Genomic DNA, 15,283 nt, shown 5'->3' with positions numbered 1-15,283 from the left:
CTTAACCACGTCATTTAAGGCCTGGTTGTCGTTGTTTGTGCTGTACATACTTCACTCGCCAACGATGTTCGGTCGTGGCCCGGAGTGGAACTCACGCGAGCGGGTTCAGAGGGCGGTGCGCTAACCACTGCGCCACCGCTCCTCCGCACAGTATGTGAAAGCAATGGGGTTTGTTCAACACGTCGTAGGCCCTACGCGGCTGATAGTTTTGGGTTCGATCGCCTAAATGTAAATGTGTCGTGAACCCCGCCACCACCCGACACAGCCAATTAGGAAGGTTTGTCATGTTAACAAAACGTGCCAATTAGTGGACAAGTTCAGCACTAACCGGCTGTGTGTTGGAGAGTGAGCCCAGCAATAAGTCCCCCCCCCCATAGGCAGATGCAACGTGATCTGCGCACCTCCAGTGATATTCTCTCATTCTGATAATGCACCTGGAATATTTATACCTTATGAATAAATTAGTATTTGCCCGTAACCGGGGCGACCCGGGGGAGAGACCCAAACGATCCCGTGTGTGATGTGAACTTATTGGCAGCTGAAGGTTACATTGTACACACGTGGTACACATGGTACACACACATGATACCCAAAGACTCACACAGAGACCCACAGACTCACACAGAGACCCACAGACACACACAGAGACCCACATACTCACACAGAGGCCCACAGACTCAAACAGAGACCCACAGACACACACATGATACCCAAAGACTCACACAGAGACCCACAGGCACACACATGATACCCAAAGACTCACAATGAGACCCACAGGCACACACATGATGCCCAAAGACTCACACAGAGACCCACAGACTCACACAGTGACCCACAGACTCACACAGAGACCCACAGACTCTCCCAGAGGCCCACAGACTCACACAGAGACCCACAGACTCACACAGAGACCCACAGACTCACACAGAGGCCCACAGACTCACACAGAGACCCACAGACTCACACAGAGACCCAACAGACTCACACAGAGACCCACAGACTCTCACAGAGGCCCACAGACTCACACAGAGACCCACAGACTCACACAGAGACCCACAGACTCACACAGAGTACCCACAGACTCACACAGAGACCCACAGACTCACACAGAGACCCACAGACTCTCACAGAGGCCCACATACTCACACAGAGAGCCACAGGCTCACACAAGACACCCACAGACCCACACAGAGACCCACAGACTCACACACAGAGACCACAGACTCACACAGAGACCACAGACTCACACACAGAGACCACAGACTCACACAGAGACCACAGACTCTCACAGAGACCCACAGACTCACACAGAGGCCCACAGACTCACACAGAGACCCACAGACTCATACAGGACACCCACAGACTCACACAGAGACCCACAGACTCACACAAGACACCCACAGACTCGCACACATGCGGTATACATGGTACACACACACACGCCGTATACGTACGAAGGGTGCGTGAGGAGCGGTGGCGCAGTGGTTAGCACACGAACGAGCCTGCCCCACTGAGTTTCTATTCCCGGGCACGGCTAACATCAGTGGCGAGTGATATGTGAGCCGGTGCTGTGACTCTCCTAGGTCGTCGGCTCAATCTTAAATGCTAAGTTTGTGTTGTAATTCTCAGAATGTTGTGAACCACAATGCAGGTGCGTGTAGTCATATGCAGTGCTGTATAACGGTGAGCATTTGTGTTGGGAGTGGTGGCGCAGACGTTAGCGCACTGCGCTAGGGACTTGTGTCGAATCCAGGTCACGGCTAACATCAGTGGCACGTGGATATCTGAACCGGTGCTAAGCCCTCATGAAGATACGGGTACCTAGTGCCGTTGTGTACTATACATATCAGCGACGGGGAGACAAAGACGGCCGGGCGTGGCTATGACCACACCACCCACTCGTGCGCATTTCCAGCCTGAAATATGTGCTGGCTAACAGCACTTGCCCCTCAAGCCTACTAAAGGCTATACCCGTACGGGGGGGGACCTTTGTCTCTGTGCGTGGATTCTTGCGTGCGTGCGCATCCTGGCCATTAGTGCGCATGCGCGTCATCCCCCATCACCCCCTCTACCACCCGCCCCTCTAGCCCCCACGGACCCCCACCCTATACATGGTACACAATCCCTCCCCCGCTCCCCCCACCCCGTGCCCCCCCACGCGCCCCCCCCGCCGCTGCCTCTCCCCCCACCCTTCGCCCTCCCCCACGTCTGCCCCCCCGCCGCTCCCTCTCCCCCCACCCCGCGCCCCCCCCACGTGCCCTCCCCCACGTCCCCCCCCACGCCCCCCCCCCCCGCTATAAAGGCGCGCTCTCGACGCTCTCCCCGCACACTCCGCGCGGCTCCCCCCATCGCTCCGTCTCAGCCGCGACCTCCTCGCCCCCCCCCCCTCCTGCAAGCTCCTCGCCGGCACCCCCCGGGTTCAGCACCCGGCCGCCACCCAGATTTACATGAAAGTGAAAATTGCGTTAATCGAATAATAAGGCAAATGCGACAAGAGACCCTCTCGATATTCCACCGCGTGATCGAACAGCGATAATTGCAGAGCTATATATATTTATTTTAGAAAAATAAAAAAGGAAAATCTATTTTTTTTCTCTCTCTCTCTCCTACCGTCGAATCTAATCTCCTGCATCAGCGGCGAGCGCGCCAGTCAGCCGGTGAGCGGTAGGTGCCCGCGGTCGCTCCGATTAATAATCATAACACAATAGCGACGAATAAGTCGTCAACGCGGGGCTCCGCGCTACCAATCATCATCACCCCCTCACTCGATCCACAGCGCTCGGCTGTTAAGTAATACTGCTGAGTAATTAACGCTCTTCCATTCACTCGTTGCTCGCTAATTAGCTGAGCAGAGGCGGCGGCTATGGACGACAAGAAGCAAGAGGAGAGCACGGGAGGATGCAAGGAATTCATCTGGAACCCACGAACTCGACAATTCATGGGGAGGACGGGGACAAGCTGGGGTGAGGGTCATGCCCCCATCCCCTCCATCCCCCCACCCTCACCCCTCTCCTCCCCCCACCCCCATCGTCTCAACATCTTTAATTCACGTCGTCTTCCCTTTGACGAGATGGGGTTCGACATCACGCGTTCATTATGGTCGTCGTCGTCATCATCTCGATGGTTCCTTTCGAATCATCGTCGCTCGAGGCGATGTCACAGGTCCCCCGCACTTGTGCCATCATCACGGTCGCAGGGACAACGGTGGTAATGATCTCAACAAGCGAAACCATCGCCACCGTCGTCTGTGATGATGCTCCCCCCGTGTTTGTCGGCCGATGACCTCAGCGCCACTCGCCTATCCGTCTCGACGTTGCGTAATTATTGTCTGGGACCCGACAATCCGTCATCAGCTGTTGTCAATAACCTCGTGATCAAAAGTACTTATCGTAATCGTGTCAGATTATTTTTTTATCGCAAATCCTAAAAATCTCCGTAGTTGTTATCATCATCATCTTGATCGTCGTCGTCCGCTGTTCAATTTGATCATCATCATGATTTGGTATCTTTTTCACTAAAACTAACGTCACCTTAATTCTAGATTGAAAGTTTTCGTAACTGCAATGATCCCGTACTCTTTGGTTCTTTCGGTAAAGTCACGTAGGTAAAAATAAAATAAAAAAATAAAATTAATCAAATCACGACGTTTATGAAGCAACACAAGCTTCCGTCATCAGGCGGTAGTCCCGCCTGATGACTAACGTCACCTCTTTCGTCGTCACGATCATCAGGATTGTGTCTTCGTCTCCCACAATCTCAACACCCGCAATAATCATCATCAGCACCATCATCTGTCATTTCCCATCAATGAACCTGCCATGATCACTCTCGTGCCATCGGAGTTCCTCCCTACGCCATCGTCGTCGTCATCATCAGCGTCGTCATCAGCGTCGTTATCATCAGCGTCGTCGTCATCATCATCGTCGTCGTCGTCATCATCAGCGTCGTCATCAGCGTCATCGTCGTCATCAGCGTCATCGTCATCATCAGCGTCATCGTCGTCGTCATCGTCATCATCAGCGTCATCGTCGTCATCAGCGTCATCGTCGTCATCAGCGTCGTCGTCATCATCAGCGTCGTCGTCATCAGCGTCGTTGTCGTCGCACTGTCTTGAAGTCGTCTCGAGACGCGTGGCTTCTCTCGGTAGAGTCTCGATGTCGTCTCGCGCACGTCTTACTGATCTCGTCTCGCGCACGTCTTACTGATCTTGACGTCGTCTCGCGCACGTATTACTGATCTTGATCTCGTCTCGCGCACGTCTTACTGATCTTGACGTCGATCTCACGCACGTCTTACTGATCTTGATCTCGTCTCGCGCACGTCTTACTGATCTTGATGCCACCGTCAACGTCGCCGCATCCTTGGGATGACCTCTAAACGTTGGCATCGACCGTCTTCATTGAATCCACTGAGGCCTCCATGGCACTGTCGTTTGTGGCGAATAGTCTCAGTTGGCCTTTACCTGGTAAAATAAATAGTTTAGTTTTATTTGCATGTTTTTGTGTGATTTGCTTTACCTTTGCACTCCGATCGCGTTGTTGTTGTTGTATTGTTTAATGTTGTAACGTTCTGACCCCGTGCCCCCGACTGCACATCTACCGGATTCCTCCAGGATAAATACATTCCGATTCTGATTCTCTCTTTTACATCATTTTCTGTCATCATCTGCATCATCTTCCATTGACGTCATCTCAATCTCTTTCCATCATCAATTGTCGTTTTACATCTTCTCTAAAGCTAGCATCATCTCCCTCTTGACGTCTTCTTCTCTAAAGCTAACATTATCTCCCTCCTGACGTCATCTTCTCTAGAGCTAGCATCATCTCCCTCTTGACGTCTTCTTCTCTAAAGCTAACATTATCTCCCTCCTGATGTCATCTTCTCTAAAGCTAATATCTCCCTCTTGACGTCATCTTCTCTAGAGCTAGCATCGTCTCCCTCTTGACGTCATCTTCTCTAATGCTAACATCTCCCACTTGACGTCATCTTCTCTAAAGCTAACATCATCTCCCTCTTGATGTCTTCTTCTCTAAAGCTAACATTATCTCCCTCCTGACGTCATCCTCTCTAAAGCTAATATCTCCCTCTTTACGTCATCTTCTCTAGAGCTAGCATCATCTCCCTCTTGACGTCATCTTCTCTAAAGCTAACATCTCCCACTTGACGTCATCTTCTCTAAAGTTAGCATCATCTCCCTCTTGACGTCATCTTCCCTAAAGCCAGCATCATCTCCCTCTTGACAACATCTTCTCTAAAGTTAGCATCATCTCCCTCTTGACGTCATCTTCTCTAAAGCTAACATCATCTCCCTCTTGACGTCATCTTCTCTAAAGCTAACATCATCTCCCTCTTGACGTCATCTTCTCTAAAGCTAACATCATCTCCCTCTTGACGTCATCTTCTCTAAAGTTAGCATCATCTCCCTCTTGACGTCATCTCTAAAGCTAGCATCATCTCCCTCCTGACGTCATCTTCTCTAAAGCTAACATCATCTCCCTCTTGACGTCATCTTCTCTAGAGCTAGCATCATCTCCCTCTTGACGTCATCTTCTCTAGAGCTAGCATCATCTCCCTCCTGACGTCATCTTCTCTAAAGCTAACATCTCCCTCTTGACGTCATCTTCTCTAATGCTAGCATCATCTCCCTCTTTACGTCATCTTCTCTAAAGCTAGCATCATCTCCCTCCTGACGTCATCTTCTCTAGAGCTAGCATCATCTCCCTCCTGACGTCATCTTCTCTAGAGCTAGCATCATCTCCCTCTTGACGTCATCTTCTCTAATGCTAGCATCATCTCCCTCTTGACGTCATCTTCTCTAGAGCTAGCATCATCTCCCTCTTGACGTCATCTTCTCTAAAGCTAACATCATCTCCCTCTTGAAGTCATCTTCTCTAAAGCTAGCATCTCCCTCCTGACGTCATCTTCTCTAAAGCTAACATCTCCCTCTTGACGTCATCTTCTCTAAAGCTAGCATCATCTCCCTCTTGACGTCATCTTCTCTAGAGCTAGCATCATCTCCCTCCTGACGTCATCTTCTCTAGAGCTAGCATCATCTCCCTCCTAACGTCATCTTCTCTAGAGCTAGCATCATCTCCCTCTTGACGTCATCTTATCTAGAGCTAGCATCATCTCCCTCCTGATGTCATCTTCTCTAGAGCTAGCATCATCTCCCTCTTGACGTCATCTTCTCTAGAGCTAGCATCATCTCCCTCCTGACGTCATCTTCTCTAGTGCTAACATCATTTCCCTCCTGACGTCATCTTCTCTAGAGCTAGCATCATCTCCCTCTAGACGTCATCTTCTCTAGAGCTAGCATCATCTCCCTCCTGACGTCATCTTCTCTAATGCTAGCATCATCTCCCTCCTGACGTCATCTTCTCTAATGCTAGCATCATCTCCCTGCTGACGTCATCTTCTCTAAAGCTAGCATCATCTCCCTCTTGACGTCATCTTCTCTAGAGCTAGCATCATCTCCCTCTTGACGTCATCTTATCTAGAGCTAGCATCATCTCCCTCCTGACGTCATCTTCTCTAGAGCTAGCATCATCTCCCTCTTGACGTCATCTTCTCTAGAGCTAGCATCATCTCCCTCCTGACGTCATCTTCTCTAGAGCTAACATCATCTCCCTCCTGACGTCATCTTCTCTAGAGCTAGCATCATCTCCCTCTAGACGTCATCTTCTCTAGAGCTAGCATCATCTCCCTCCTGACGTCATCTTCTCTAATGCTAGCATCATCTCCCTCTTGACGTCATCTTCTCTAAAGTTAGCATCATCTCCCTCTTGACGTCATCTCTAAAGCTAGCATCATCTCCCTCCTGACGTCATCTTCTCTAAAGCTAACATCATCTCCCTCTTGACGTCATCTTCTCTAGAGCTAGCATCATCTCCCTCTTGACGTCATCTTCTCTAGAGCTAGCATCATCTCCCTCCTGACGTCATCTTCTCTAAAGCTAACATCTCCCTCTTGACGTCATCTTCTCTAATGCTAGCATCATCTCCCTCTTTACGTCATCTTCTCTAAAGCTAGCATCATCTCCCTCCTGACGTCATCTTCTCTAGAGCTAGCATCATCTCCCTCCTGACGTCATCTTCTCTAGAGCTAGCATCATCTCCCTCTTGACGTCATCTTCTCTAATGCTAGCATCATCTCCCTCTTGACGTCATCTTCTCTAGAGCTAGCATCATCTCCCTCTTGACGTCATCTTCTCTAAAGCTAACATCATCTCCCTCTTGAAGTCATCTTCTCTAAAGCTAGCATCTCCCTCCTGACGTCATCTTCTCTAAAGCTAACATCTCCCTCTTGACGTCATCTTCTCTAAAGCTAGCATCATCTCCCTCTTGACGTCATCTTCTCTAGAGCTAGCATCATCTCCCTCCTGACGTCATCTTCTCTAGAGCTAGCATCATCTCCCTCCTAACGTCATCTTCTCTAGAGCTAGCATCATCTCCCTCTTGACGTCATCTTATCTAGAGCTAGCATCATCTCCCTCCTGATGTCATCTTCTCTAGAGCTAGCATCATCTCCCTCTTGACGTCATCTTCTCTAGAGCTAGCATCATCTCCCTCCTGACGTCATCTTCTCTAGAGCTAACATCATTTCCCTCCTGACGTCATCTTCTCTAGAGCTAGCATCATCTCCCTCTAGACGTCATCTTCTCTAGAGCTAGCATCATCTCCCTCCTGACGTCATCTTCTCTAATGCTAGCATCATCTCCCTCCTGACGTCATCTTCTCTAATGCTAGCATCATCTCCCTGCTGACGTCATCTTCTCTAAAGCTAGCATCATCTCCCTCTTGACGTCATCTTCTCTAGAGCTAGCATCATCTCCCTCTTGACGTCATCTTATCTAGAGCTAGCATCATCTCCCTCCTGACGTCATCTTCTCTAGAGCTAGCATCATCTCCCTCTTGACGTCATCTTCTCTAGAGCTAGCATCATCTCCCTCCTGACGTCATCTTCTCTAGAGCTAACATCATCTCCCTCTTGACGTCATCTTCTCTAGAGCTAGCATCATCTCCCTCTAGACGTCATCTTCTCTAGAGCTAGCATCATCTCCCTCCTGACGTCATCTTCTCTAATGCTAGCATCATCTCCCTCCTGACGTCATCTTCTCTAATGCTAGCATCATCTCCCTGCCGACGTCATCTTCTCTAAAGCTAGCATCATCTCCCTCTTGACGTCATCTTGAGCTCCCCTGCACACCATCTGTCCTCTGACTACACCAAGGTCGCTGAGTTCGATTCCCGAACTCGAGCGCCTTTCTGTATGGCGTTTGTTTCTATCTGCGTATGTTGGACTTCTTTTCGCACCGTACGAAGCCGACCGTGCTCATCGGACGTGCATGGGCAAGGACAAACAAACTCTGTCCTCTCTCCCCCTGTTCTGCGTGGGTGTCCTCCGATAGGTGAAGCAAATCGTACACAACGTCCACTGTCATCGGTCTAAACCCATCGCAGTGCTGCGAAATGAAACTGCACATTACGGCAGTCGATTTGGATCGCACAGCAGCAGCAACGTCGCCCTCCCCCGCCCTCCTCTGCGGTGAACATTTGGCAGGAACCTTCCCGAATAGGGAGGGGTCCTGAGACTCGAGTGCGTTGTCCGTGGCTAAACCAGCGTAGCGGTAACGATCTCCCCCTCTTGTCCCCTCTGGACATTGGCTTGTCAACGTAACCCTCTCGCTGACTTCCCTTGAGATATCGTCTTGATATTGACCTCAATTACGTCCCCTTCCGCCCCCCGTGTCTCCATCTATCCCTTGAGCTGATCTCCCTCCCTCGTCTCTCATTCTTCTACAGATTATCGTCCGCCGTGGCGATAATGGTCAGCAGCACGCTGGACTTTCCAAACTAAACCATTTTCTATATTACCAGGTAAAGGCCCAATGGAGCTTTGTAGCTTTTTTTCAGAAGCGACCTGGCCACCCGTGATAGCTCAAACGAAGTTGAGCTGCGGAATTAAACTGCACATTACAGCAGTCAATTTGGATCACACCGCAGCTGCAACAACGCAAACCCCCTCTGCCGTGAACATGTGGCAGGACATGCCAAATAATGTGGACATTTACAACAGTCAAATAATCTCAACGCGTGTTTCTAAATGTGGAAGGGGGGGGGTAACCGGACAACCCTGAGAAAATCCACGCGACCACGGGGAGAGAGAGACATGCAAACAGCAGGCGTCAGGATCGGGATGGAACCTTTGACCTAATGTATACCAGGCGAGGTAGTTAACATCTCCTAACCACCGTGGGGTTCCACGGTTGCGAGATCCAGAGGTCGCCTATTCTATCTCCCAGTGCAGCAGTTAAAAAACAATAAACAACCTTCAGGTTTCTTAAATCCACCTCGTTGCCATCCCACCACTACCGCCGCCGCCCTAAGTTCACCCAGCGTTTTGCAATGGGTGCACCACATTCACCATCTGCAGGGCTTGCGTGCTGGGGGCAGAGTGTGGGTACCCCCATCCTCTTCTAGCGTGAAAGAATACAATGTCCAACGTTACGGGCGTGGCTCTCTATAAGCCCCCTCTGGTGGAGGCCCCCTTCCTGCAGCAGTGGCGTCAGCAGGAAGTCGCAGCGCTGCGAATTTGCCTTCACCCACCCCGAGCTGATCCTCGCTGACGTCATTGCTGTCCCGACGTCATCGCTGTCCGTTAAATAAATAAACAATTCTCTCTCTCTTTATATCAACTATCTCTCCTGAACTCTTATCTCCCATCTCGCCCGATGTCTCCCCTGATCCTCGTAATCCAGGCCTTAGAATCTCACGCTGACAACAATTCGGATCGCTGAAGGAAGAAAAAGAAACCCAGCTTGTGTAGTTCACACGTGACTAGCAGCAGAGGTACATTGGATGTGGTGTGCCGGGTTCTCCCATAATATATGCCGGACAGAGCCGACTGAAGTTAAGCCCAGCAGTTATCGATATATTTCTATCCCCCGTGTCTTCTCATCATCTTACCCCCATCTCTATTGCCATTCAACTCTCCGAAGTGTTTCTCTCCAATATTGTCTGGTCTCATCTACCTCCTCTCCAACCTCCTTACTTCCCTTACTCTCACCTAACTGCTCCCCTATCTCCCACTTTCCTCCTACCATCTCCCCTACATCTCTCTGCTCTCCCACTATCTTCTCATTCCGCCAGTCTGCTGTGTGGCTGCTGTGTGGAGCACATGGCGTGTGCGATACGTTCTCCGATTAGCGCGGTTGGCTACGTACGGCACGAAAGAAGTTCAATATGCACACATTGTACACAAACATTCTCTTGCAATCCACCGCTGGATGACGATTCCCCCCCCCCTCCATCCCCAGCGTCGCGCGTGATAGCCAGCGGGTTACGTGGTGAGCGCGTGGAGCATAGACGTGAGCGCGTAGTGCAGTACAACAGTGGGTGATGGTGCTGCGCGGTCCCCTGCTGCCTACAGCTCAACAGCAGCAGCGGCAGCAGCTGACGGCTCCTGCGTGTGTGTGTTTGTGTGTGTGTTTGTGTATGTTTGTGTGTGAGTGTATGTGTGTATGTGTGTGTGTCTGTGTGGGGAGCGGTAGTGTAGCGGTTAGCGCGCTGCGCTATGAACCTGGCGACCCGGGTTCGATTCCCGCTCACGGCCAACACCAGTGACGATTATCTGAACCGGGCCTCCCCTAGGTCGACTCAGCCTAAAATGAGTACCTGGTGCGGTGTGTAAACATCGCCACTAGGGAGACAAAGTGGTGCTGGACACCCACCCCCTCGTGTGCCGTGTCGGCCTTCATAGATGCTCGCTAACAGCACTTGCCCCTAGAGTCTGTTCAGGCTATACGGGGGATCTTTATCTTTATTTGTGTGTGCAGTGTGCACGCATGTGACAACTCCCGCTAAGGGTCAACACCAGTGACGACTATCTGAACCGGTCCTGGGCCTCCCGTAGGTCGACGTAGTCTTAAATGAGCAACTGGCGTTGGTGTGTCAATTTCGGCACGGGAGAGACAAAGGCGGCCGGGCGTGGTGCTGACCATCTACCCCCTTCCCCTTCATGTACCTTATCGAACTTTATAGGTGCTACTTTCTGACAGTCTATTAAAGGCTGTACGGGGGACAGTTGTCTTGTGTGTGAGACGACCTTAATCGGTGTTCGTGAACAGCAGCGCCTGTCCCAACATTCCGTGGGCGTGCGCGAGTGGTGGCGCTATGGTTAGCGCACTGCGCTGCAGACCTAGAAACATCTGAGCTCGATTCTCAGCCTCAATGACGAGAAAACCCTTCATCGCCATCGCGGAATAATAGCGCAGGCTGTGGATAAGCGTGTCACACCACACACACACACACGGTCTCTGTTCATGATGTGAAAACCATCGGCAGTTCCTGACCACGTTCATTGCGGTCCTCTTGGCGGCCCGACAATACACAGAGAGGGACAACACCACCCCATCTTCATCATCATCGTGCTGCTGTCACAAACCCATCAGTTGTTCCAAATGTGTGGCGGACCCCCCCGCACTGATGATGTCCTATCGGCGAAAGTGTCACCCCCCTCTCCTCTGAAAATTCGTGAAGAACGATGCCATCGGTCATCACAATTATTAAAGAGAGGAAATGTGACCGGCAGAAGCAGCGGCGGTGCAGAGATAAGACAGCTCTGGACCTGTTTCATCCCCACTGGGACTCATCAGCAGTCTTGCCAGTGGAATAATGTACTTTGCAATACTGTCACGTTTGTCTTATTTGCTGGAACGTTCTTACCCGCCCCTTACTTGACATCTGTGGAAAAGAGCTCCATAGCTCATCGGATTCGTCCAGTATAAATATTCTGCTTCTGGAAAGCAACTCCGTGGAGTCCCCTCGTCCACGCTGTGGGGCCCCCATCAGCTTTGGCTCGTGCCGACGTAATGACGTCATCCATAATTAGAGGTTTTTTTCTTTATGACGTCATCCCACAATGTCACACGCAATGACGTCATCGTGATCACGGCGGAAAAGCCAACTCCTTTTGGCTCTGCTTTTTAACGTTGCGAGTATTGATCAATGTGGTCAGGTTTGTCTCCAGGATGAGAACCCCTGAAGGCAACACGACTGAACACACGAAAGCCTTATTTATACCCGACTGGATATGGAGACATAGCGTCATCGTGCTTACGTGCGGGCAGAACAAACGCAATCATTAACGCGTTCAACATGAGCTGGAGAGCGAACACAACAACATCAACAACAGTCAACAACATCATCAACAACAGTCAACAACATCATCAACAACAGTCAACAGCAGTCAACAACAACGTCAACAACATTATCAACAACAGTCAACAACAACATCACCAACAGTCAACAACATCATCAACAACAGTCAACAATATCAACAACAGTCAACAACAACATCAACAACATCATCAACAACAGTCAACAACATCATCAACAATCCCAAGCGGATCGTTGAGTGACCTCGCTTGCAAGTGCCGCGCTCCTTCAACGGAGGAGGATGAGGAACGGCAGACACCACGCGAACTCTTTCCTGAAGCCCTCTCTCGTCGTGGCCAGCAGCAGACGTCTCTGGACCGCTCGCTGCTGCCACCATTACGGGCAAAGAAGAGAACTGAATCCATCTTTGGAGATCCTCGTTGGTGGCGGCTGTGGTTCCGACCCAATCGCCGGTTGCTTGAGCCTGGACTTGCCCGCCAGGCTTGCCCGGGTCTCAAACAACGCAAACACCAGCCCCGTTTGGGAATCTGTGCCCTTCAAAACGGGTCAAGAACCTCCAGTGCGTTCATGGATAAGAGTGATGGGCCGTCAACGCTGCCCCCACACTGCACTTTACACATTCCTTGACACTCGACTCTACAACATCGTCAAAAGGCAAAGATCTCCCGCATATAGCCTCAAAGCTGCCGGGGGCAAGTAGTGTTATAGCGGGCAGCGCCTATGGTCAGCACCATTCCCGCCCGCCTTTGTCTCCCAAGTTGGCGATGTTTACACAACCCACCAGGTACTTACTCATTTAAGGCTGAGTCGACCTAAGGGGAGGCCCAGGACGGTTTCGGATAATCGTCACTGGTGTTGGCCGTGAGTGGCAATAGAACTCGGGTCTCCGGGTTCGTAGCGCAGTGCTTTGGGCCACCGCTCCCCATAACGCATCATCAAATAGCCACAACATATAACGCACCAATAAATACACTTGGACATGCATGGTGGTTGTCACAACCAGTGCAGTCCCCCTTGTTATAAAGTGGAGAGGAGGGCACAGCAATCTGTTCCACATCTGGTGGAACCCGTCCTGTGGTTCAAGCACTTGTGATGATGTGACGTAGAGAAAGCCTGGACATTATTGCCACCATTCCTCAAGAGTGTCACCCTGGGAGGTCACCTCAGCCCAGCGCTTTACCTGGTCCGCTCCTCTACATCTCGACAGATGGCACTTCGCAGGGAGTGGCTACACAGTGGACGTTAAAGAACCCCCTGACGTCAATTCGCTTTGTGTGTGTCGGTGTCAGGGTCCAAATTTGCCAAATAAAAATCACCCGCTAATTACAGTACTTACCTAAACGGGACTAAACGTAGCCGAAATAGCATGCCTGTCAACCCATACGGCTTAGCTGTATTCTTGTACACGGAGATTGAGTTTGCAGGTCCACACGGCGTACAGTCGTTTCAATACGGGCACATTTCATTTGTCTATTTGTTTCTCCCTTGTGATGGGACTTTGTAGGATGAACGTTGAGATTTATAAGGGCACGGGGTGACCATTAAGGTCTGAATTGATCTGTAATAAAGTAGGGCACTGATAATGGGTTGACAGGTTTGTAATCATCGTCCCCCTACTGGCAGGCTAATGCCCCAGGTCACTTCGAAATGAGACCCATCCTGGCCCCTTGAGTTCTCACCTGGTATGTTGAACTTCTTTCGTACCGTACGTAGCCAACCGTGATAATCGGGAGGTGCGGGGGAACGGACAAAAAACTGAACACAAAGCGGTTCTAGTTTAACGAAATAAACGCGAACGTCCTCCACAGCGCCTCTCATGGCCAGCCCACCTTTGCCCCGGGATATTCTTTGCCTTTGGGTTGATGGGTTCCCCACTGACCTCGAGCCCTCGCTAAAAATGTTCATCAAATCTGCAGAGCCGCTCGTGGGGGTCAGAGATCGGATGCCGCCATTCTTTTTTCCCCCTTGAGGTTGGTAGACAAAAAAAGGTGTGGAGGTGGAGAGAGATTTTTTTTTATATATATCACATTGAAAACAAATTTGCCGTCTCGGCCTGCTGAGCAACACGTGACTCAACACTCATTATTGCCTTGCCAAATGGCGTTGTACCCAACCTCCGAGCAAAGACTGCGTGAGGGAAGCCTATTAAGTCAGCTGGAACACCTGCTCCGTCTGGCAAGGTTTTGTCGACAGATCTGGCCTTGGTGCTATAACCCAATTGCAGCTATCACAGCCACGCACTCCACAGTTGTGAATTCCCAACCCGCGCGGTCTGGGTAGGACACGGCAAGGAAGTCCATCGTCCCATGCTGCGCTATGATGTTCAAATTCTCTCGCTCGCATCTTTGCGCGGCAGCTGAGACCAGGATGTTGTGGGCCAGGCGGGTCCTACGCGGACGTCCACGATACGACCGCAGTGGGAGAATGGCGGGCAGCAGGAGCTTCTTACGGATGACGAGCCGATGGTCAGTGGGCAGATCCGTTTCCACAGTATGCCCTTCGTATCTCATCCACTCCGTAGGTGCAGCCTCTGAGTGGATGGAGTGGTATTTGTTTTTTTAAGGTTGAGTAGATCTGCAGTACGCCTGGGACCGGTGCAATAATTATTCGTCACTAAATGTTGGCCGTGTGCTGTGCTAACCACTACACGAGGGGAGTGGTTGGCCACACAGCATCCCCGGCCGCCTTTGTCTCCCCAGTGGCGATGTTTACACACCGCACAAGATGCTAATTTTGAGGATGAGTCGACCTAGGGGAGGCCCAGGACCGGTTCAGATAATCTTCACCGGTGTTGGCCGTGAACGGGAATCGAACTTGGGTCACCGGGTTCGTAGCGACGCGCGCTAAACGCGACACTACCGCTCCCCCACACACACATCCCAACACAAACACACACATCCCAACACACACACACACATCCCAACACACACACACATCCAAACACACACACAGATCCCAACACACACACACACATCCCAACACACACACACATCCCAACACACACATCCCAACACACACACATCCCAACACACACACACATCCAAACACACACACACATCCCAACACACACACATCCCAACACACACATCCCAACACACACACACATC

At 50.9% G+C, this 15,283-nt stretch overlaps 1 protein-coding gene across 2 annotated transcripts in view; it reads left to right on the top strand.

The window, feature by feature from the left end:
• Nucleotides 1-2,330: 2,330 nt before the first annotated feature.
• Nucleotides 2,331-15,283, top strand: part of LOC116944594 (sodium/potassium-transporting ATPase subunit beta-2-like) — a 58,556-nt gene continuing 45,603 nt past the window's right edge. For both annotated transcript variants that reach the window (XM_032958298.2, XM_032958295.2), the window contains exon 1: nucleotides 2,331-2,963. In XM_032958298.2, the coding sequence (XP_032814189.1) occupies nucleotides 2,864-2,963 (100 nt within the window). In that variant the 5' untranslated portion in view covers nucleotides 2,331-2,863. The remainder of the gene's footprint in view (nucleotides 2,964-15,283) is intronic.

The sequence above is a fragment of the Petromyzon marinus genome, chromosome 21 (assembly GCF_048934315.1).
Source record: "Petromyzon marinus isolate PM22_M1 ecotype Great Lakes invasive population chromosome 21, UKy_Petmar_22M1.pri1.0, whole genome shotgun sequence".
NCBI classification, from domain to species: Eukaryota; Metazoa; Chordata; class Hyperoartia; order Petromyzontiformes; family Petromyzontidae; genus Petromyzon; species Petromyzon marinus.
This window is presented reverse-complemented; position numbering and strand designations above follow the sequence as displayed.